Source organism: Lampris incognitus, chromosome 10, assembly GCF_029633865.1.
Source record: "Lampris incognitus isolate fLamInc1 chromosome 10, fLamInc1.hap2, whole genome shotgun sequence".
In the NCBI taxonomy this organism is placed as follows: domain Eukaryota; kingdom Metazoa; phylum Chordata; class Actinopteri; order Lampriformes; family Lampridae; genus Lampris; species Lampris incognitus.
Genome location: NC_079220.1, coordinates 49,196,072 through 49,220,790, shown reverse-complemented (window position 1 = coordinate 49,220,790; position 24,719 = coordinate 49,196,072). Strand labels below are relative to the sequence as shown.

At 49.2% G+C, this 24,719-nt stretch overlaps 1 protein-coding gene across 1 annotated transcript; it reads right to left on the bottom strand.

The window, feature by feature from the left end:
• Positions 1–2,771: 2,771 nt before the first annotated feature.
• hs3st3b1a (heparan sulfate (glucosamine) 3-O-sulfotransferase 3B1a) lies at positions 2,772–15,613 on the bottom strand. The gene is made up of 2 exons (XM_056287928.1): positions 14,859–15,613; positions 2,772–3,396 (listed from the first exon to the last, which is right to left on the bottom strand). Exons 1-2 carry the CDS (start codon positions 15,332–15,334, stop codon positions 2,772–2,774), a joined length of 1,101 nt encoding a protein of 366 aa, XP_056143903.1. The 5' UTR covers positions 15,335–15,613.
• Positions 15,614–24,719: the final 9,106 nt, after the last annotated feature.

The following is a 24,719-nucleotide window of genomic DNA, read 5'->3' as shown; positions in this document are numbered from 1 at the left end:
GCAGCAGCAGGAGCCTAAAGGTTAATGTATGCTTGGCTGTTTGACACTTCTGGCAACTAGTCGCGCAACTAGATACGGAACTGTCAGTGTCTGCAACATGTCAAACTTGTGTGTGCTGTGCACACAACGGGTGCACAACATCGAGTGAGGACCGCAACCATTTTTTCATCAGATTGTGTCATTTTTTATCAAGCAACACTGGCGAGTGAGCAGTGTGAAACTTTTTTTTGGGGGGGAGGGGGTTTCCCCAGTTGTATCCGGCCAATCACCCCATTCTTCCGAGCCGTCCCTGTCGCTGTTCCTCCCCCTCTGCTGATCCGGGGAGGGCTGCAGACTACCACATGCGTCCTCCGATACATGTGGAGTCGCCAGCCGCTGCTTTTCACCTGACAGTGAGGAGTTTCGCCAGGGGAAAGTAGCGCGTGGGAGGATCACACTATTCAGTTCCCCCTCCCCACTAAACAGGCGCCCCGACCAACTAGAGGAGGCGCTGGTGCAGCGACCAGGACGCATACCCACATCCGGCTTCCCACCCGCAGACACTGCCAATTGTGTCTGTAAGGACTCCCGACCAAACCGGAGGTAACACGGGGATTCGAACCGGCGATCCCCGTGTTGGTAGGCAACGGAATAGACCGCCACGCCTCCCGGACGCCCCTAGTGGGAAACTTCTAACATAGCTAAAAGTGCTGCATTAACTATCGCCTAAGCTTAAAAACCTCCACGACAGTAAAGCAGCAACAGCAGCGCAGCTTTCCTGCACATAATTTCGCCTCAAATGCAAAAGGTTGGAAGGGCTGCATGAAACATAAGCCAATCAAAGCATGCTATTTTGTTTAATGCTGCAGACAAGAGCGATCTCCCCAAATACATCTAACAGAGTTTGTGCTAAAACGTTAATACAAAGTGTGCCACCAAATGATACAGACTATTTTGGCGATTTTGGTAAAACATTTATTTCATCGAAGAAACCATATGACTGCTGGACGTAGTCTACTCTTCAGTCAGACCTGCTTCGTTTCTATCGTTGTAAAACATAGTATACAGCAAAATAGTGCTTCTACATGAACTAGGCTGCAATACACCATCGTGACCACTGTAAAAAATGAGGACAGTTGTACCTTTATCAAGGCTGAATAAAACTCAACCATACATCAGTCTTAGAAGAGGAATTTCGGACCCTGTGTGGTCAGACTTAAAATGACTTAAATCACCAGTACAGAGTACAGACCTTCAGACAGCTGCTCTCGTGGTAATTCTTCCCTTGGACGGTCATCCTGTCGGTTGTGTATCATAGGGAGCGAGGGGACACAATTTTCTGCCTTACCTAAAGGTAAGAGCACTGTAGATGAAGATCTATGAGACAATTTTCAATACAGAGCCAGAGATTCCTGGACGGAAATCCTGGTTTTCCATGGAAGCCTTTCGGAGAGGCTGACACGTGAACGACCTGTAGCTTAGTGTAGCAGCATTCGGGGAAATAGTGAAAACACAACTATTGTGCCCGGGGCGTCTATTGGACGCAAAAAAGCCTTCAGTGGGGCGTCCGGGTGGCGTGGCAGACTTTACCGATGCCTACCAACACGGGGATCGCCGGTTCGAATCCCCGTGTTCCCTCCGGCTCCGTCCCTACAGACACAATTGGCCGGGTGGGAAGCCGGATGTGGGTATGTGTCCTGGTCGCTGCGCTAGCGCCCCCTCCTCTGGTCTGTCGGGGTGCCTGTTCGGGGGGGAGGGGGAATCTGGGGAGGAATAGCGTGATTCTCCCACGCGCTACGTCCCCCCTGGTGAAACTCGGAGGAGGGGCGTGGCAGTCCGCAGCCCTCCCCGGACTGGCAGAGGGGGTGGAGCTGAGACCGGGACGGCTCGGAAGAGTGAGGTAATTGCCCAAGTACAACAAGGGAGAAAAAAGGGAGGGGGGGGGTTTGTAAAGAGAAACAGCGGTCACATCGAAACTTCTGCGGCGGAACTTTACATCATATTACCTTGAAGATGACACGGGGGTTTAAACCATAAATTAACCGCCATTAATTTCTTGATGGATCCTCGTTTTATTGCTGCGCTCTCCGGAGGAGGGACAACGCCATCGCTCACGTCTAATTGACATTATGAGGGGCTATTACCGTATTGATCCACCTGGCAAGTGGCGCTGAATCGGCTGGGGCCGGCATCGACCGCACTTTGCGGGGGCCCGTAGACCTTCGAGGGTCAGGCAGATGTTAAGGGGCTATTACCCGCCGTTAGTAAAGTTGAACCACTTCCGCCCAAAGAGGACAAAGCACCAAAAAAAAAAACAACCCGGCGAATCGTGGCGAGGGAGGAGCCGCGTTCCACGTGAAGCCAACGGCGTGTTGTGATTGGAGGATACTGGCCATGCGCGCGATACCCGTAACAAAACGTTGTGCTTTAATTAAGGAGCCCGTCTCCGCACTCAGTACCGCGAGCTCGAAAATAAGAAAGATGGAGGCATAGATGTAACGCCACGCGCGCGCTTGAAAGTGCCACGGGGGGGTGGTGGTGGTGGTGGTGGTGGTGGTGTCAGATTCGTGATGGACGGTGACTGGACGCGGACAGGCAGCTTAGTGAATTAATATCATAGAAATAAATTAGCATAAAATAGACTTCTGTACTTTTTACACATACATCAAATACTGTACATATATGCTGTTTTAATGTCCCCAGATGTGAAAGAAAACAGACGGGTGAGTGTGAGTGTGTGGTCGTGTTTTCTCTCTCCCTCTCCCCACCCCCACCCCCTCCCCACCCCCCTCTCAGTCCCAGCCGAAGTCATGTCCAGTCATCTGGTAAAACTTGTCGTTGAAGGGCTTGTAGAAGTCCCGTAACCGCTGCACCACCTCTGGGTCGATATTAGGGTGGGTCCGCCCTTTGGTTTTGCCGAGGCAGTGGGGCTTGCTGCTGCTGCTGCCCTCCGGGTTCTTGAGGCAGGGGAAGCCCTTAGCCGGGTTGAAGTGGAAATGCTTGTCAGTGACTACCCTCCTGAGCCCCAGGAAGTCCTGAACGAGGGCCATCTGCCCCGCGGGGTCGCTGATCAGCCGCTCGCCGCTCACAAACAGCAGCTGCCGCAGGGGGAAGTACCGCAGCCAGCGCTCCAGGTGCTTGGCGTACATGCCGATCTGGACGGCGCTCCACGCGGTGTCGATCGGACCGCCCGTCGTGTTCTTGAATGTCAAGCTCTCGAACGAGGGGATGTCGGGCTTCTTGGAGCGGGTCTGTGTGTAGTCTGAGATGGCCCGTGTGACAGGGTCTCGGACCACCACGATCAGCTTGGTGTCCTTGGACATGGTGTAGATTCGAGCGGGGACCTCCTTGGTGACGTAGTAGCTAGGGGTCTTCTCCATGGTTATCTGGCCTTCGAGTGTCTTGGGCATCAGCTCCCTAAGAGAGAAACAAGTACAGTCTTTAGGATGGCACGTCAGATAGGGTGGGCTAGATTACCAGCAGGGTGCCTTGGTATACGTATATAAACTGTACATTGTATTGGCCTTGCTGTCTCCATCACCACCCTCCCTCTTACAGAAACCCCCATATCATCGCTGTGGGGTGGGCGAATACCACATATCTGCACAAAAGCTACCCTTTTTTTTCGGACCCCCCCCCCCTCTTTTTCTCTTCCGAGCCATCCTGATCTCTGCTGCACCCCCTCTGCTGTAGGGCTACCACATGCCTCCTCTGATACACGTGGAGTCGCCACTTGTCTTCACCTGACAGTGAGGAGTTTCACCAGGGGGACGTAGCATGTGGGAGGATCACGCTACCCCCCCCCCTCAATTCCCCCCCGAACAGGCACCCCGACTGACCAGAGGAGGCGCTATAGTGCAGTGACCAGGACACATACCCACATCCGGCTTCCCACCGGCATACACGGCCAATTGTGTGTGTAGGGATGCCCGACCAAGCCGGAGGTAACGCGGGGATTCGAACCAGCGATCCCCGTGTTGGTAGGCAACGCAATAGACCGCTATGCTACCCCAGACGCACTAGAAGCTACCTTTTAACCAACCACATTTTTACAGCCTTTGTAAAACACATTTCAAAGGAACATGGAGATGTTAAGGGGTAAATGAACCGGTTTGTGTAATAAAAGGAAATCGGCAGATTTGCATGTAGGTGGTTTTCGTCCAGCAGCCGTGATATTGACTTGAATCCAAAGCAAGGACGCAGGAGGCTGGAGACTATCCCAGCTAGTGTCATGGGTCGCTAGCACATCACAATGCTCGCAAAATGTAATCACTTACACTCATGTCTGTATTTTTTTTGGGGGGGGGCACCTAGAAACTCCCAGGGCACACATGCAGACTCCACACACAATGGCTTGGATGGCTCAAACCCAGGGCCCCCATCCTGTGAGGCGACATTACCGTCCGCTAAGCCACCCTGCTTTGCTGTCATACAGCGAGATGAGGATAATATTTCCTGGCAGTCTTATAAAAGACAGACGGGAGCTTGTCAGTCACCAACGAGCTATACTGCTGCAACCAGGCGAGTGAAAGGCATCGGTACGTCGAGATGGAGTCGTATCCATCATCCAGGTATCGCGTCTGAGCCCAGTCCCGGACTTCATAACGCATTCTAAATTCAGTCCCTGAAGGATGACACCCATCTCCTGCTGTTTCAATTTAACCTACATGAAATCCCCAATCCTCTTTCAAAACCCCCCACGATCTCCCCCGGTGGATTTTTCTCCCCCTCACCTTGATTACATTATACAAAGGGAGGTTTCAGGATGAATAGGCCCCGTGGTGGTTCTAAATGTCACGCCACGTCTAGCGGCGGCGTCGCGTCCCGCCTCGTCCCGTTCGCCGCTGATATCGGTGTGAAATGCTGCGGTGTGAAAATGCTGCGGTGTGAAAATGTGCGCGTTTGGCGGAGGCCTCAGATTCCCGAGGAGGCCTCAGATTCCGGCGGAGGCCTCAGATTCCCGAGGAGAGCTGGGGGGAGCCGGCTACTCCCTGGATTGCGCCGCTCCCTGACCCAGTGTTGTTCTGGTTGATCATAATATAGCCTGTTAACTGCAGCTCTGACTGGATAATGGCTTAAGTGAGCCAAGGGAGATTAGGGACTAAGCCAAACACACTGGAGCATTAGAGGCTGGTTGACTGCATCGTTAGCTGACAAGGTGGTTGGCTGGATGGCTGGTCTGGTCTGGGGTAAAACGAGCGACGGGGGGAAGACAGAGCTGGGGTGGGGGGAGAGCTGGCACCGGCAGAGACGGGCATGGCGTAATTCCTGTTGAGCGGCTACAGTCGAGTGGCAAATGTGCAGCGAGGGGAGCTACCAAAGAGACACAGCCATTTCACCAGTCATAAAAACCCCCATGCACATTATGTATACACTGAAGCCATCATCAAACCTCGGAGAGATTAAGTGTAGTCGTAAAAAATACAGTGAACGCGTCTTATATATCACTATTATATGTGGCCACGTAAAAAGACGTTCGATATTTTCGACATTATACTAAAACACATACCCGCATATCCAACGTCTGGCACGGATTCAGTTAATCTAAATGCTAATTTTAAGTTTTTTGTGTCGGCCGTTTTTCTTTTTGTTTGCACAGTGAACAGTAGATCTAAATAGCAGAATGTGGGGCATGAGGCACGGCGGCCCTGTGGTTAGCGCTGTCACCTCACAGCAAGAAGGTCCTGGGTTCGAACCACTGGGGCTGACCAACTTTGGGGGGTCGGGGTCATCCCAGGTTGTCTTCTTTGTGGAGTTTGCATGTTCTCCTCGTGTCTGCGGTGGGTTTTCTCCGGGTGCTCCGGTTTCCCCCACCACCAAAAAGACACGCGTGTTAGGGTTAATACTCTCCTGTGTGTGCCCCTGAGCAAGGCATGGCGAGACGAACTGGAGCTGGTCCCCGGGGGCTGCACGGCGGCTGCCCACTGCTCCTAGCTACACAGCTAGGATGGCTTAAATGCAGAGCACAATCTCCCTATGGGGATCAGTAGAGTATATCAAAATAAAAAAAATAGAAGAATATGGGGCATAAGGACTGTGTCATTACAGCGGTTAGCGTTATTTCCAGCTGTTTGTTAGCACACCTTAGCACACGTCAGTATCTCTGATATGTTCATCCTGAAAATTTGAGCGGTTCAAAAAAAACCCAAAAAAAACCAAAGCAAATGGAGGTCAAATCTTCCAGCGCTCTGAGAGAGGCTTATTTTTGCAGCTAGGGGAGAATCCCGCATGGCCTGTACCTCATTAGCGCCACCCAAACACACTAGGGGTTCCCTTTCTGATGCAATTTCATCACCTAACTAATGTAACTCCCACTCTCCTTCACCGGAGGTATCTGTCCTCACACTTTTATTTCATCTCCTCTCTGGAGAGCCTCAGCCATTGTTGTGTGCACTGCCGAAAAAGAAGAAGAAGAAGGAAAAAAAAAACCCCAAACCAATCAAGGTAGTGGGTAAGGGAGAGACGAACACCTTTATCAGAATCCCCCGCAATTATCCGCCGTATCTGCTCGATACGCACAAGTGGCGCGCCACAGGCTTTCCCCGAGGCCTCGAGGGGCAGGGGAAACTTATCACCCATCAAACTTTCCACTTAGTCCCTGAGCAAAACAATCTGCGTTGAGAGGCTCATGCATTATTCATCTTCACAGCGGCGGAGAACAGGGGAACATCTCCGTCTGCAGGAGGAGCGAGGAGAGAGCTGCCTCGGGGAGGCAGATGTAGCAAGTTTTCACAATTTGTTCTGGTTAATAAACAATGTCGCCTGCAAGTGATAGGTTTCAGCGTACGTTCATCAATCAGCCAGCTATGCAAAGGCGAGAGAGCCGTAACATTTTCAGCCCACGGACAGAAGGCTGCTTTGTTCGGGGGGCAACCGGACTGCGGAGTTTCGCCTGTTTCTGATTTATGCATCTCAACTGAATTTATTATTGCACTTTTTTTCTGTCTTTTTCTTTTTTTTTGCCAGAATGCATCAAGGTTTGTAAATGTATTTCTAGTCCCAAGTTGTGCACGAGTATAGGGAGCGTGTAAGGGAAAATGCCGGATCCTGCAAGTTTCAGGTTTCCACCTATGGCATACTAGAAACAAATCTATGGTGATACTTGAGCAGGCAGTAAAAAGCACACACGTAAACATCCTCTGCCCTCTACCCTGTCCTTTGAAACACACAGGAGAGCAGCAGGGCTGGCAAGATAACAGAGAGAGAGAGAGAGAGAGAGAGAGAGAGAGAGAGAGAGAGAGAGTGCACGAGGAGGAAAGGAGGAATTAGATAGAATCAGGAGGAGAGAAGGGTGCAAGACAGAAGGATGAAGATTGCAGAGGTTAAACACCCCCCCCCCGACCCGGCAGCCGACACTCACTACATTACTCTGTTGCCGTTTTCAAAGTCAGTGGCCATTTCAGATGCTGTCTCTGTATTTTACCGCTGCACAAGCACAAGACAAACGACCCCCCATGACAAGATAGAGGCCGGCATAAATCCAAGAGCTGCATGTCATGTCATTTCCCTGTGTTTTGTCTGCTCGGCACTCAGGTGTGTGCATTTGGCCGGCTGCCGGGGAGGTGGTGTTTGAACGCTCGTTTACACTCGATGCTATCAGGACGCGGGTTCAAAGGTAGGCCCGTACAACGGTCTCCCCTCCGCGTGGGGACTCACGCGTCGCCGTTGCACGCTCGGCCGAGTTGAGTGACGTAGCGAGGAGGAAATGTGGCGCACCAAACTTTCACCTTTACACGTCTCAACCAATAAGACTTCTCTCCGTCGACCGGGGGCCACTTAGATCTTGCATTACTCTCCCTGATGGGCCACAACAACCATCTATGATGTAACATTCTAGCTCACCGGTTGCCATGGGAACACTCCATCGCCGCGTTGTCTAACGTCGCGGTCAGTTCTAATCTCATACAAGCGCTCGGGGGGGGTGGGGGTGGGGGTGGGGTGGGATTAGTTTGGACGTGCTACTGTGGGAATCGCTCCATCTTCTCGAAAGACGGAGCGAAACCTGCCACACCAAAGACGTGGTGAGAGGTGGTGGTATGCAGCCACTCAGAATAATCTGACCAAGTTCCCGAGAGACGATTTCCAGACGTGAATCAAAGAGGAGAGGAGCTTTTTTTCGGGGGGGGGGGGGGTTGATCTCCGGCCACTGTGAGACATCTTATCATGTGTGTTTGTGCGAGACAGTCGTCAGCACCCCCTTTTTTTTTTTTTACATCGGCAGAGTTCTGATGTGCAATAAATAAACCACATTCCTGCCTAACAATAACAATGGCGAAGGGAAAGAGAGCCCTCTTCTACCCCCTATTCTCTATTATTGCTGTCAGCGTGCAAAACTCAAGGCCACCTGGCTGTCTGTTGGAGACGGGCCCGGCTCGAAGAGAAGAGGAGGCAGAAACCAGCACGAGCCATCCTGGCTTCCCTCACACAGACTTGTCAGCTTTGCATTAACACACGGCTAGTTTGAGTGTCAGTTGTTTATAGGATGGGCAAGCAGTTTTTATCAGGGTTATGGAGCTGCAAACCACCAAACCAACCCCCCCCCCCCGGCAAACTAATCACTGCAAACTGTTATGGGTGTTTGTTTTTTTTTCCCACAGTAGACCCCCGTTGCAGACAAAGTTATCAAATATTTACAATTACAATCTCATTTAGCAGACGCTTTTATCCATCTGGGAGTTAATACAACACAAGCAAGGATGTAGTCAGGAGACAACAACGCAAGTAAGTGCCAAAAAATACCCCCAAAAAAAGTAGGTTCAAGTCTGATAGGACATAGGTGTCAAAAGGGAGGGCACAAAGGCGATGCATAGGGTGCATAGAAGCGATTAAAAAAAACAAAAGACACCATCAGGTGTGGAGGTGTTGGAGAAAGAGCTGGGTCTTTAGCCTCTTCTTAAAGATGGAGAGGGACTCAGCGGATCGACTGGAGTTTGGTAACTCGTTCCTCCACCCGGGAACTACAGAAGAGAGGAGTCTAGCTAGTGACTCAGGGCCCCGTTGTGGTGGAAGTGCCAGGAGCCTTTCACTGGCAGAGCGTAGTGAGCCAGACTGAGTGTAGACCTGAATGAGGGAGTTCAGGTAGGCGGGAGCCGTTTGAGTTGCCGTTTTGTAAGCGAGCATCAAGGTTGTGAATTTGATGCGGGCAGCAACTGGGAGCCAGAGGAGGGATATGAGTGACATGTACTGTTTTGTATATAAATATCAATATGTTCTGTGCTTCGCGGAAATTTGCCTGTTTGGATCAATACCGGCGCCCCGGTGGCCCACCTGGTAGAGCACGTAGCACATAGGGCTGAGTCCTTACCGTAGCAGCCTGGGTTCGAATCCGGCTCAGGCCCTTTAGGGGTGGCACAGTGGCGTAGTGGTTAGCACGGTTGCCTCACAGCAAGAAAGTCCTGGGCTCGAACCCCGGGGTAGTCCAACCTCGGGGGGTCGTCCTCTGTGTGGAGTTTGAGTGTATACATGGTTTCCTCCGGGTGCTCCGGTTTCCTCCCACAGTCCAGAGACATGTAGGTCAGGTGAATCGGCTGTACTAAATTCTCCCTAAGTGTGAATATGTCGGCCCTGTGATGGACCGGCGGCCTGTCCAGGGTGTCTCCCCACCTGCCGCCCAATGACTGCTGGGATAGGCTCCAGCATCTCGCGACCCCAACTGGGATAAGTGGCTTGGATAATGGATATATATATATATATATATATATATATATCACCATGTTATGCAAATAGTATCTATAGGTTATATGCATGAACCAAGACCTTGACTAGGTGTATAAAATCGATTCTCTACATCTCGTGACGGTTTGCCTCTTGTCTCGTTGGTGCAAACACCTTCGTGACGGTCCGAGAAGATGGGTTCAAAACAAACGAGGCGTCGCACAGCCAAAATGGAGAGGTGTTCGGGGGAAGGCTGAAGAGCATTTCAAAGTAGTCCCCCCCGACTAGCTGTCAGGGGGACTCTGCAAGTGGACAGAGATGGACAAGCAGGAAGCAACAGCCTCTGTCTGAAAACACGCACAAAAAAGAGGAGAACAATGGGGAAGTCAGCAGCTCCGGGGGACTTGATAGATTGAACAACAGAGCTCCCTCTCTCCGTGTTGCGGTGTTTAGTGTGCCAGTGTTTCCAGAGTGCCGTTTTAAGTGCTTTTTGCTTTGCCAAATTGCCTCCAGCAAAGAGCTTAGGGAGCCCGCGCGGCAAATTAAATCTTCAATCTGTGCAGGAGAGAGCGAGGAGGAGGCGTACATATATACTTGAATTGGCATTCTAGTGAACTTAAGCTAGGATTGCTGGCGTCAATTCAGCCTAGCCGCTGCGAGAGACAGGCTAATAAACTGACGAATGGCCAGGAGTTGTTTTTTTGCTTTTAGTGTGTTGTCAAGCCGGAAAACGGCTGCGATGCTTCTGACATTATCTAAGGAATGTTTGAATTCGCAGCTCACACGGTTCAAGTGTCTCGCCGGGGTTCCTTACTATGAATGTGGGCTTCATTTATTTTCCTATCAGTGTGCCGACACACGAGCCTCAGCTGGGAAGGACATAAATCGAGAGCTTTCTCACTTCCACAACTCCCCGTGTGTTCTTGCGAAGCGCTCAGGAGTGTCGAGTAGGCAAAAAACCGGGTCCGGTGGTGGACTTACGTGAACCTACTCTGGGGGGAAATGCAACTTTCCACTCCCGAGATGCCTCGGCGGGGAAGTCAACTTTTTTTTTGGGGGGGGGGGGGCTTGAAAAGCTCGAAGCTTAGCGTTGGAGTCTTTTCCCCTGGCTGACTTCGGGTGGACTCCTGCCGGAGTTCGTCAAAGGGCACTTTCACCCCTCGGAGCACATTTGCATACAAAGTGAAGGCAGAGAAAACATGTTTCACACTAATTGTCTCCTCTTTTATCGTCAGGGCTAATGCAGACCTCAGGGATGGGGGGTGGGGGGGGTTCCCCCTCTGCATCCCCTTTCAGCGAGAGCCATAATGCTCGCACTTTCAAGACTCGCTTTTAAATTTACAGGCCTCTATCGGCCTCCGGCCCACAATAAGCTCCCCCAAGCCCCTGCTCTGGATTAGACCATCATCTCTGACACCCTCCGTGAGTTATAGGAGCACTCACCGCTTTATGTAAGGCAACTAAGAAAAAAAAAACAATCCTCAGCAAATAACAGCCATCAACCACCAAAAACTGGGAGGTTTGTGTTAGCCCATCTGATAAAGAGATGGGAGACGAGCGGGTGAAAGAAATATTTAAAAACAGAGGGGGGGGGGGAAAGAAGAGAAGAGGCTGCGTGTTAATGTTAACGTTACGAGATGGCTGTAATTAAACAAAGGAGCGGCCAAGGAGGAAAGTGTTCCCACGGCAAAAGGGAGTTGCCTTCTGCTGGCTGCATGGGCAAGTGTGCACAATTGTCCGCCTGGAAAACACGCTTGTGGTTGGCGCCCCTGCTGTGCGGGGCCTCTCCTCGATGTGGGGCTCCAAAGCGAGATGAACACGGCAGACCTCTTTCCATGTGGTGGGCATGACTCAATGTCACCACAGGAGCTGATAAGCCCACACCCCCAGCGGTGCCCCCCCCCCCCTCCACTCCCTCGAGCGCTTCACAGTAAGCAAGGAGGCATCGGATCGAAACAAACAGGCAGTCAAGTCCCCCCCCCCCCCCCCATCCACACTGGGTCTCGGTCTTGTGCCCTTCTCTAATCTCTCGGAGAAGTTCTCCTTATCAAATAGGACGTGCAAATGAGTGATGGCAGTTTTAATGGGCCTAAGTAAGCAGCAATGACGCAACGCCATAAAGCGACCCCGCGCCGGGTTGTGATTGTTGCGTGAGACGCCATTAAGGCTGCTGTTCGTTAAACCTCCGATGATCACATGGCACTCCTCCTGATACCAGCAGATTTCACAAGACGACGAGGAAGGTGATCATTTTGTATGGGCTGACGTTGTGATGGTGTTTAAGTTTTAGGTGACCGGGGCTCCCCTTTGCTCTAATAAATGGTAATTGGGGGTGACTGCTGTTGCTGCTCCTCTGTGTGGGGTCAATCGGCGGCACTGTGCTCTGGCTACAGGCTTAGTCAAGCTAAGCTGTTTTAATTAGCCCAGATCGCCACTCTAGGGAAACTAGACTTCATTACATACGTCTCCAGATAAAACATCTCCCCACGCTCATTTGTGAGGCCTTTCATCGCAGCCAGCGCACTTGCGGGGGGGGGGCTGGGGGGGAGTGAGGCATACAGTTTATAACATCATATTTCCTCTATCAACAAGAACTGCAGGTACCGTGTCAAATCACTTCTCAACCGAGCCTGTTTGGGTTTGGTTTGGGGGTTGTTTTTTTTTAGCTCTTTTTTGCTCTTAAATATGCATCGGTAACTCTCGCACCAACGACCAACAGCGCTAGCGATGGTACCGTAAGGACAGTGAGGAGGCTGTAAGATTGTGGAGAAGACCACACAGTAAAAAATTTGAGGGATAAAAAAACAAAAAGCCTTATGAACTAGACTATTTCAGCTTTTTCCTTATTCTTCGGCCGGTAAAGATGGACAAAAGGGGACCCCTCTCCACGGACTGATCATCCGCAAGTGTCCTAAATCTGTCCGGAAATTCTTGGAGCAGCTTAAGCGAAGAGTCCTTTGAACAATGCCTCACTTCACCTATTGTGGCTTTTATGGAGCCAGCTTCGAAACCAGCGTGTGGATCCTTTGACGTAGGCCGCTAATCTCTAAAAACCCAGTCAAATGACACTCTAAATGGCAGCATCTCCTGTTACCTCCTATTGCCTTGCTAGTAACGTGGGTCCTCTTATGCAACGTGTTCAGCACAGAGCAGTTCCGGGAACTTTTTGGGGTACATGATAGATCATTAATTTCTCAGATTACTGGGTGTTTGTAAACGATCAAGTTAGATCCTGGTCAGAGGAACAGCTTGTGTAATGGTGCACCACCGGGGAAGGCTGTACAGCTGAGGCAGTTGTAAACAGCTACCATATTGTGAGCTAAGCAGTTATGCAGACAACGGACGTCATGATGGAGAACACAAGCGACCCCCAGACACTTGATCTCTGCTCCCAAAATTCAAGCGCAGTGCGGGGGGAATTACCGACACTGAATCAATACCCGTGGGAACTCAAATCGTTTTGCCCCTGGTTTTCCCAGTGATGATGTCATGATGTGCAATATGCCGACTCTGAATTCAAAACCGCAGGTTGTTTATTTGAACTTAATAAGGAGCTCAGTTCCAGTCAATATGGCATGACTCCATTATTTTTGCTCTAACTGGTTAAGCTTAGCCTGCTTCCCAGTGCTGAGCCGCTGGCAGGTGTGGAAAAATTCCAGGAACTCGGAGCGAAGGTCATGCAAACTGGCTAAGAAAAATCAATAGTGCTTTGCAGATATAGCATTTGTGAGGTGAGTAGCCTAAATGAGTTGGGTTTTTTTTTTTACACAGATACTCAATTATGCTATGGTCATCTGTAGCCCAAAATCTGGAACATAGCACTTATCAGAGGGGGCAGAGGGTTAACTCCAACACTAAAATGTATAGGTCATTTTTTTTTTGGAGCTTTGGTTAAAAGGTTCCACAAAGGGGCAGAAGATTCAAATGAAAATCAACAAAGAAAGAAAAAAAGAAGCTCGCACATGGGTACAGCAAACTAGAAAGCAAAACGCCAGCTATCTAGATCGGTGTTATCAGCTGGGTAATAAATTCCTGCGGCCGCACTTATCGCCTTCTCAGCGGACTGTGTGGTTGCTTTAGTTGGACGGTGGGACTCGTTTTGTTTTCATTTCCATCGAAATGAAAGGTGTGCACAGGCTGTTGTGGATAAACGGTTCAGTGAAGGGATTATCGCTGCACAGTGCATGGCCCAGTGGTTAGCACTGTTGCCTCACAGCAAGAAGATCCTGGGTTCGAACCCCAGGCCCTTTCTGTGTGGAGTTTGCATGTTCTCCCCGTGTCTGCGTGGGTTTCCTCCCACCATCAAAAAGACATGCACGTTAGGGTTAATACCCCTGCCTGTGTCCCTGGCTGAGGCATGGCAAGAAGAACTGGAGTTGGTCCCCGGGCGCTGCACAGCGGCTGCCCACTGCTCCCAGCTAGTGTGTGCTGGGACGGGTTACATGCAGAGGCTGAATTTCCCCACCATGGGGATTGCTAAAATAAAGTAGTAAGTACTCAGGAGACATTGGGTTTATATTCACAGTTTCACTACAAATACTCATCAAACAGTTCTGCTCATGGATGAAGACTGAGCAAGCTAATTAAAGGCACTGTCTCCAACGCTTCACGACCCCCCCCCTTTTCTTCTTCGTCTTCTTTTTCTTCTTTCTGTGCTCTCTCTCTCCGAACTATAGCAAACACTTCATGGTCTTGAATTATAAATAATGATTATAATGATAATTATAAGTCCCTGGACTTCGATGCATTTTTGAATCAGTTTGCCTCCAAACCACAGCACCCGCAGCATACGACTTTAAACGATTCGATACGATTTGAACTGTAATTATCTTATGAGCTTCATCACCAATTAAAAAAAGCACAACTAATAACTCTACCAGATTTTTTTTAAATCAACTGAGGGTTACGTGAAAAAGCTCATTATATGTGATGGTGTGCTACTTCTACATGGCAATCACTGCTGCCTGCATAAGCATGATAAGAGTGAGAGACCACTAAAATGGACTATTCGGCCTACAGCGACTTGCCAAGCAGGAAAAATAAAAAAATAAAAAATTAACGACACATCAGTTTCTGTGCCACCCCAACGTGAGTAATGGTCTAAGCCTGGGCACCCCTGAAAAAAATTGTCTGGCTCCGCCACTGCAAGTTGTGGTTTTGAACGGATCACAGATCGGAGAGAAGTGGGAAATAAATAAGACGAAATATGCATATCTGATGTGTACCTGTACCACTCCAGGCCTTTGTCGTAGTTGCGGTCGAAGAAGTGCGGCTCGGCTCCCACCGCCCGGATGTCCGGGTGCACACGGAGGAACTCCAGCAGCGCGCGCGTGCCTCCCTTCTTCACGCCGATGATGATGGCCCGGGGCAACTTCTTACTCTCCGACCCGTTTAAGAAACCCGCCGTGGCGCCGTCCTCGTCCCACTCGTCCCCCCTGCTGTCCGGGTCGTTGTCGTTGTTCAGCAAGTCCCTGGACGCCCCGACGGAGGCGCCCCGGTTGTCGTACTCCGCGTCACTCTCCGGGGTCCGCCTGCCGCGCACGGCGCCGGCCGTGGGGTCCGGCGCGGTGGCGCAGTAGCCCACGCAGCAGTAGATCAAGTACACCCAGAGCGACAGCATGACGCACAGCACGAAGAGTTTGTTTTTCACGTGGGGTGACGGCACGACATTTGGATGGTGCACGGTCGGACTATACTCCATGAGAAGAGGGCTGCGGGGCGAAACGCGTATTCCGGCTTGGCATTTTGGCAAAGTTCCTCACTGCTTTTCCATTGCCGAAATATCCAAAATTCCCAAAAATCGGACGCTTCTGTTCTCCCCCCCCCCCCCCCCAAGACGCCAGATGTGTGCGGATATGGGAGGAAATGTGCGATACGGTCCTTAATTCGCTACTAGAGGCGGGTTTGGGGAGGTTTATAGCGAGGAAGAGGGAGAATCCCGTCAGGTGAGTCAGCTGTCTCCCATCACTTGCTCAGCCGGGGCTGTGAGCGCTCGCGGTGAGTGGCAACTCCTTCTCATCCCCGGTTGAGCGACGGGGGGGGGGGGGACGGTAGACTGACAGGAGCGCTAACCAATCCCAGCAGCCCGAATAAATACCAGCCTCTCGTGTCAAGCGCTGCGTGGCGTCGGTCCTGCCACACCAATAAATCGGTGCGTGTTCCTGTCCCCCTCGTGCTGGAGTGAGTAACACAATGGTCACACGCATGACAAGAAAAAATGCTGTATAATCTGTGCTAGCCCATCTACCTGTCTGTCTGTCTGTCTTGCCCTTGGGGTTTCAATAATATTCAATAATATTTCAATAATCACACAGGCAAACAAACACCGAGGCGGAAGTAGAAACACGATAAGGATTAAAGGGCAGAAATCGGACAAGCACTTGCGAGGCTTATGGAGGCACATGCAAATGTTGACTTTGCAATAAAATCGTGCTGGTGGCGGTCAGCTGCTGACAGGTGGCCAAGTACTGCAGCGAGTCGACACCTGCAGGCGGCTGTTTCCTCAGAGACGCCGCACCTTATCACCGCATCGGGGAATCGATGGCCGAGCCCAGTGAGCTGAGCTGAGGGAGTCAGTGTAAACTGTCATCGTCGTCCACGCCGAAACGGAAGTGCAATTTGTAAATCATGTGGTCACTGTAGTTTAGAGAAGCTCACAAAGTGGAGGTTTTTTTTGTTTTTTTTTAGGTGGGTGGCGCCACCCCAAAGTCAAACAATGAAGACGTATGAGTGTGACTTCTAAGGTCGACTCAAACGTTTGGTGTGTGTGTGTGTGTGTGTGTGTGTGTGTGTGTGTGTGTGTGTGTGTGTGTGTGTGTGTGTGGGGTGGGAGGTCAAAGGCCGCTGAACCCCGAGCACCCCTGAGCTGGCGCAGGATTAGCAGGATTAGCCTCAGAGCTGCCATGTCAGTCAGAATTTCCACCAAAGACACCCTCCACTAAGCCCCTTATCTCATCTCTCACACGTGGCCGGATAGGGTAAGTGTGAGGTATGCATCTCCTCCACATGTGCATCCGCTCGTGTGCATGGGTACAACATGTGTGTAATTGTTTATGGCTTTCACCTGAATTAGTAGCGTTGCCAAAGTGCAGGGTGCACAAGCAAAAACTGTATGAGAGGCTGTGGGCTACTGTTTTACTTACTGGTGGTTGGGCCAATATTCATATTCACGTTTCACCGGTGCAGCATTGTCTGTGCTGTGTGCAGTTGTAACTCCTGATCTTGCTGCCGTGGGAGTTGTGTCAGTTAGGTCAGCGGTGACTTTAATCTTCATAGTCGCTTGTACCCCGATGAAGGAGGGGAGAAATGAAAGCCACTTTATTTGTCATTTTCTTACAACAGATTGTATTCTTCTGCGGCACGGTGGCGCAGTCGCCTCACAGCAAGAAGGTCCTGGGTTCGAGCCCCGGGGTTGTCCCACCTTGGTGGGTCATCCCGGGTCGTCCTCTGTGTGGCGTTTGCATGTGCTCCCCCGTGTCTGCGTGGGTTTCCTCCCACAGTCCAAAGACATGTAGGTCAGTACTAAATTGTCCCTGTGATGGCCTGGCGGCCTGTCCAGGGTGTCTCCCCGCCTGCCGCCCAATGACTGCTGGGATAGGCTGCAGCATCCCCGCGACCCTGAAGGCAGGATAAGCGGTTCAGATAATGGATGGATGGAAATTGTGTTCTTACAATGAAATGTGTTCTCTGCATTTAACCCCTGCTGTTGTATAGGAGCAGCGGGCAGCTGCAGCGCCCGGGGACCAACTCCAGTTCTCCTTTCCATTGCCTTGCTCAGGGGCACAGGCAGGAGTATTACCCCTAACATGCATGTCTTTTTGATGGTGGGAGGAAACCGGAGGAAACCCACGCAGACACGGGGAGAACATGCAAACTCCACGCAGAAAGGGCCTGGGACGGCCTGGGGTTCGAACCCAGGACCTTCTTGCTGTGAGGCAACAGCGCTAACCACTGGACAACTTTTTTTTCTCTTTTTTAAGAAAGGTATAAGATACACGAGCTGTATCTAACAGAAGACAGTGCCGGTTGTCAGTTTCTGCAAAACGGGCTGAACTGCATCGTGTTGGGGGAGCGGCACGGGGCTACGAGGAAATCAGCACACCTCATCTTCCCCAGAGTTAGAAGTGCTTCAACATCTGGTCTACCTTGATTGACCTTTTCAAAGTAAAGAAAGTGTGAGTCACAACCGAAGATTGTTGGACCGGTCCAGTCGGTTCTGACTGAGTGTAAATTTGCAAAGAGCAATTAGCCTCAGCGTTTATGGGGCAAGGCCAGGCATATGGACAGAGATAGACTAATGAAGTGGTTGAAAAAGAAGCCTTTCGGTGGTACGTCAAATAAAAAATGCTTATGGAAATGTTGGCGGCGGCACAAGAACGTCGACTGGCAGTTTGAAGCTCCTTAAAACGTGTTTTATGCAGAAAGAGGCTGAGGAATGAGTTTAAAAGATACTGCAAATTAGGGGGGTTTTGTCCGTTGCTGTGTGTGTGTGGCCGTGTGTGTATCCACAATACACACGTTAATGATGACGTCTGTACTGATCTGCGTGTTTTGATTAGAAATTAACATGAAATATTGTGTGCACATGAGCACTTTGTGTCCTCTTTTTTACAGACACAGTTTCAAGGTTATGATGATGTTAAGACGGAAAGGGGCGTAGAAACACGCGCGCGCAGGGCGTCCGGGTAGCGTAGCGGTCTATCCCGTTGCCTACCAACACGGGGATCGCCGGTTCGAATCCCCGTGTCACCTCCGGCTTGGTCGGGCGTCCCTGCAGACTCAATTGGCCGTGTCTGCGGGTGGGAAGCCGGGTGTGTGTCCTGGTCGCTGCACTAGCGCCTCCTCTGGTCGGTCGTGGCGCCTGTTCAGGGGAGAGGGGGAACGGGGGGGGGGTAGCGTGATCCTTCCACGCGCTACGTCCCCCTGGTGAAACTCCCCACTGTCAGATGAAAGGAAGCGGCTGGCGACTCCACGTGTATCGGAGGAGGCGTGCGGTAGTCTGCAGCCCTCCCCGGATCGGCAGAGGTGGTGGAGCAGAGACCGGGATGGCTCAGAAGAGTGGGGTAATTAGCCAAATGCAATTTGGGGAGAAAAAAGGGGGGAACCCACCCCGCCAAAAAACCCAAAACACATATGCGTGTATAGACACATACACGTACATAGAAATCATATTTACATAAACAGATTTAGACCCACAAAAACACATACAAACACCCCATACACACATACAGGCTCACATGCACAGACACACAAATTGAGACGTACTCTTTATTTGCACCTTGTCCTGTGGTTCAGTCTTTGTGCACATGGCTCCATTTGGAGGAGATTGACACTTCAAAGTAGAGCAGAGTCATGGAAGGAGGAGACTCAACACAAGAACAAAAGACACCTGAGGGAAAGGAGCAGACACGCGCGCGCGCGCGCGCACGCACACACAAAACATACACAAACCCACACGCACATATACACATATACACACACACGAAAGACACCTGAGGGAAAGGAGCACACACACACACACACACACACACACAAAACATACACACACCCATTCACACACACACACACACACACACACACACACACACACACACACACACACACACATATATACATATATATATATATATACACACACACACACAAAACATACACACGTGTGTATATCTATACACACACACACACACACACACACTACATGCAAAAAACAAAAAGATGCAAACACACATTCACACAAAAATGCACATACTATGCATTCGCACATACAGAGAAGGCCAACACTCACACACACACACACACACACACACACACACACACACACACACACACACACACACACACACACACACAGAAACCACATGCGGAGAGCTTTTCCAGAGTTCCGGAAGACCATGTGGGCCAATTTGTAATTTGTTCTATCTGTTATGCTTCATGATGCATGCAGACAATACCTCATGCGAACGCGCGCGCACACAAACACACCCACACGCAGAGAGAGAGAGAGAGAGAGAGAGAGACAGCCTGTTATTCTTCACAGGGACTCAGATGAGATACAATGGACACATTAAAGGGGGTTTTCTTGCCATACCCATCTTCTATATGATTACACCAACTCGACCATGTTAAACATGTGTTGCCTCCCTCCAGCCCAAACAGATGACATAAAACCGTCACCACCAGACCCACGAAAGCCACTTATAGCTTGGTTTAAAGGAGACCCAATATGGCCAGAAGAAAGCTAACCAAGGTTTATTGGGTTAAGTATGGGCAATACGTGAGGACACTGGCACTGACTATTACATCATCAATCAAACGAAACGCTGTTTATTGTTTCACATTTTAAGCATGAAAATGCAATGCGAGATTCTCATTTAATGAGAAAAAAAAGTTAAAAGTGGAAAAAGAACAGGCATTTAAGTGTACGTGGCGTAAGAGCGTGTTTATGCGTGTGTATCCTACGGAATTGGGTACCCCACAGGACACAGTTTGGGGGGTTCTTTTATTTCCGGCGGCTCCCAAGGCTAGGAAAACATACTGTAACCGGTTATTTTCTTGCCCGGTGCGGGATTCGATACGGAGTGTACTGCACCACAAGGGGACATCACTAACCGCTCGGCTAAAGGGTCAGACCCGTTAGCTAGGGGCTAACGTGTCTTATTAGTAGTTTACAATACAATATAATGTACAAAATACGGCAGTGGGCTTACAGTTGTACGTTTAAGACAAACAAAAATATAATAAAACACATTATTTTAGTCTCACGTTAGTCTAGGGGTGCAACGATTAATCGACGTAGTCGACAAAAATCGATGACAAACTCAGCTGCCAACGAATTTAACTGTCGACATTTCGCCGGTTACGTCATCGCGCATGAGTTTCACGTTGTGGACCTGGACTAAACAGGGGCATCCGGGTAGCGTAGCGGTCTATTCCGTAGTCTACCAACGCGGGTTCCGCGGTTCGAATCCCCGTGGTGCCTCCGGCTTGGTCGGGCGTCCCTGCAGACACAACTGGCCGTGTCTGCGGGTGGGATGTGGGTAAGAGTGGCATAATTGGCCGTGCACAATTTGCCCCCAAAAAAACTAAGTGGAACTGAACTTAGCATCGTTTCACCGGAGTTGGTGATGGAAGTAGCTATAAGGCGTGAGGCACCTAACTTCTTTTCCAACTCTCTGAGTTGCACATGCGCAAAAGCGACCGGGAACGGAATTGGAAGCGGCAGGACAGGTAACAGCAAAATGGCGGCGGCCGACGCAACACCATCGCGTCCTAAAACCGTGGATGTATCAGTAGAACTATAACACATCCCTGCCTAAAATATCGAAAGTCCGGGAGCATTTCACCCTCAACTTGCCAAAGAAAAGGATTACCTGCAAGATTTGTAAGACCCCAGTAATACACGTTGGACATCTGGACGCAGCTCGGTAAGATGGTTAGCTTGTTAGCTAGCTAGCTAGCTAGCTATGTATAGACGGAGTTGTCTTGGCATTTAGCATTAACATAAAGCCGATACAACTCCGTCTATACCTGCGTGCAGGATTCTAAGAGTTTAAATGAGCAATGTTACCATTTTGCCTAATAAATGTCTTTTTTAATCATTTATGCAGTCCGACTGCGAAGAAGAGTAAAGGTACCATGGACGGCTCTATGCAAAAGAGGTAGACGTATACACCGCAGCAAACGACTGCCCCCCCCCAGTCAGTACTAAACGCGGTGGTCAATGACGCGGGGTCACTCTCCATGGTTGATGGTGAAGGGTTTCAACAAATGATTCGCCAGTTCGACCCCGAATACACCCTGCCATCCAGAACCCATTTCACCCACTTGATGGAGAAGAAATACAAGACAACCTTTATGAAGGTAAGCGTTTAATAAACACACACACACACACACACACACACAATAGCAATTATATATTTTGATATAAGCAATTATATATTTAATATAACGACAGAATGTATGAAGAGACAATATTAAGATCGCTGATCAATAATTTTTATTTATCTTTTGTATCAGTAGTAGCCTAATGAGCAGCAAAGTTTCATAAAAGATGTATTTGTGAATGAAGTATTCACCTTTATTGTCTTTATTGTTCGTTAGCACAAGCCTAAAACAACTTTAAGCTAAATTTAAAAGCTGATAGCTAAATAAGAGCTACTGTTTTGTGCGATTCATGATCTGACTAGTCGATTAATCGTTTCGGTGTTCGATGACTAGTCGACTGTCAAAATAGTCGTTAGTTAATACTGATTATTCTATTATCAGGAAAACGATACTCAATTCAAAATTATTCCCGTCACAAAGTCGTTGTTTTGAGCTCGTTTCAGGAGAGTACAGTTCTCACAGTGAGGTCTAGGGGGAAATAAAACATAGACGTTTCTCTGCTTTAAAACTACCCCAGTTACACTAAGCATGAAAAATGTAACATGAAGCTAACTAGCTAGCGAGCCTGGGAAACCACCTCTTTTATTACAGCCCGTGAACTCCGGAGCTTCCACAGAAAGTCGACTTATTGACAAACCATTGACTTAAAGTATAGCTCCATACATTGATGTTGTTATTTACAAAAACCTATTTTAGTCAGATGTTAATAACCCACGGCGTATTAACCGATTATTTTCCACGATGCCCGATCACATTCACGCCATGCGTGCATTACCAGGCTCAACCAGAACGGAAGAAAGATTGAGACGCACCCGGCTCGCTAACCTTACAATTTTCCAGACCGTGCCATCTAGTGGACAGTGGTTGTAAGTGGTATTTACGGACTGATTCTTTTCCAACAACTTTTTGACATGTTTTCTGAACTAAAACAGCCCTTGCTTTGTAGCTTATCCTGTGGGGAATATATTTTATTTTCCACCTGGCTACATGTGTGTGAGTGTTACACTATTTTGTTGTCAAGAATGCTTCGGGAACAAATCAAACACAGAATGTGAGACAGTAATAAGGCATAGATGCAGCTTTTCACACTAAATCAGACTGGCGTTGGCTTTAGTGTCTGCATCATTGTTTGTGAACAAGCCTAAAGCCATATACTGCTTCCTAACAGTGACATGTTGCACCCAACATATGTGTGCCAACTTAATATAGCTCAGATGAGCCTGTTAACAATCTGTTCTTTCTTATCTTATCCTGCCAACACTCTTATCCTGTCAGCACCTGAATAACACCTCATTTGTGTGAATTAAAAGTAGAGATAACACTTTAGTACGTGTGTGTGTGTGTCTTCAATTGTACAGTATGTATGTGTGCTCTCTGTGTGTGTGTGTGTGTGTGTGTGTGTGTGTGTGTGTGTGTGTGTGTGTGTGTGTGTGTGTGTCTTCAATTGTACAGTATGTATGTGTGTGTGTGTGTGTGCGAGCGCGCACACGCGTGTCTTCAATTGTACAGTATGCATGTGTGCTGTGTGTGTATGTGTGTGTGTCTTCAATTGTACAGTTTGCATGTGTTCTGTGTGTGTACGCGTCAGCGTGCATGCGCGTACAAGCTTGTGGGCGTCCGTCCAAGTTGTCCGAGTGTGTGTGTGTAATCAGAATCGATGGCAAAATCTAATGCACCCCATACTCGTACGCAAATATCCACACACACACACTCACAAAACACACGCATGCAGCACCACACTGCACTAACGTCACCGTTGGAGCACCCTCCAGATGTCAAAGATCTGAGCCCATTACACGGTAAAGCGAACTGATGGATGAGCTCATCCTCCTCCCTATCTCGGAAAGCACAAACAAACCCAAACAACAGTAGGGCCAACCTTGAACCTCCACATGCAAAGCTCACGGTCAAAGGATGAGGTTATTAGCCAAGCCGGGAGGCAGATCAACGCACTGCTTTGGCTTCTTAAGTCCTTTTCAAGGTCCTCTGTTCAGGCTAAGACCATTTGAAATGTCTGTAAATGCTCTGGAGCCGTGCTAAAGTCCACCTTATCCTCTCTTTAGGAAGAGCCAAGCCTGGGTGGATTTCCCCACTTGATCCTGCAGAAAAGGTCTTATCCTTTAGCGGTGCGTCCTCATGGAGCTGGAGGCAGGCCTTTGGTGGGTTGGAAAGCTCAAAGAGGCTTCAATACCGTGGTCCTGCTAAGTCCTCCACAAGCCAAAGTAAACTCCCATGTTCCTAGTCTCTTTATCAAAGGTAAACACCTAATAGCACTTCACATATTGGTGAGGATGAAGGAAAAAAAGGGTTACTTCATGAAAATGATATTATCATTTTTGGCATCATCCCATTTGTGAAATTAGACCCTTTTGTGAGATTCAGAAATTATGCTGCAAAGAGCGGAAAAGAAGGCAATGTTTCCTCTCGTCGGATCGCCGGTGACATCCCAGACACGCCACATCACCCCCCCCCCCACCTTTAAAAGCCTCAATCCAGACACAGCTTTTCAAAGAGATGCCATTGTGTAGTTTTAACCAATGTAAACACATTATCTAAATTGGATATTTGTATGTGTGACTCATGTCCGCGGAGGCTTGGCATGCTTATTTTGCTCTTCTTTCGCCCAGTGTTGATAGGCGACTGAAAGTACCCTGCATTATACTGTATACAGACCATAAACCTTAGCAGAATTCTTTTAAGGCATTGTAAGAATGACCGTCTTTAATGTGCCAAACGTAAAGACAAAAAGAGAGAATGGGGAAAAAAAATTCTTGTTTCATAGCTTGCCACCAGATCATATATGTCATCAAACTGAATTAAATGCATGTAAAAATCTTAATTATACATAAGTGTATGTGAGGGGTGTGACATCTGATACAACTAGCATTTACAATAACTAGCAATATCAGGACAGAGTGCCTCTGCAACAGCACACTTAAAACTCTTACTCACTTCCTTATTATCGTTCTTCTGTGCACTTTAGGGCAGTTAATTAATATTAAACAATAATAAGGAAGTAACCACGCTATCAGCTTTAAGGGGACTACGTGCAATTTATCTTTGAGCGCCGATCTCTACAGTCCAGCAATGTGCCTAACAATGATAAGTGAAAATAGGAACGACACATTCAAACAGAAAGACAGCACATAATACCCTGCAGGTTTGCCAGCATCTGCACTTTTCAGAAGCCTTCAGTAGATGTA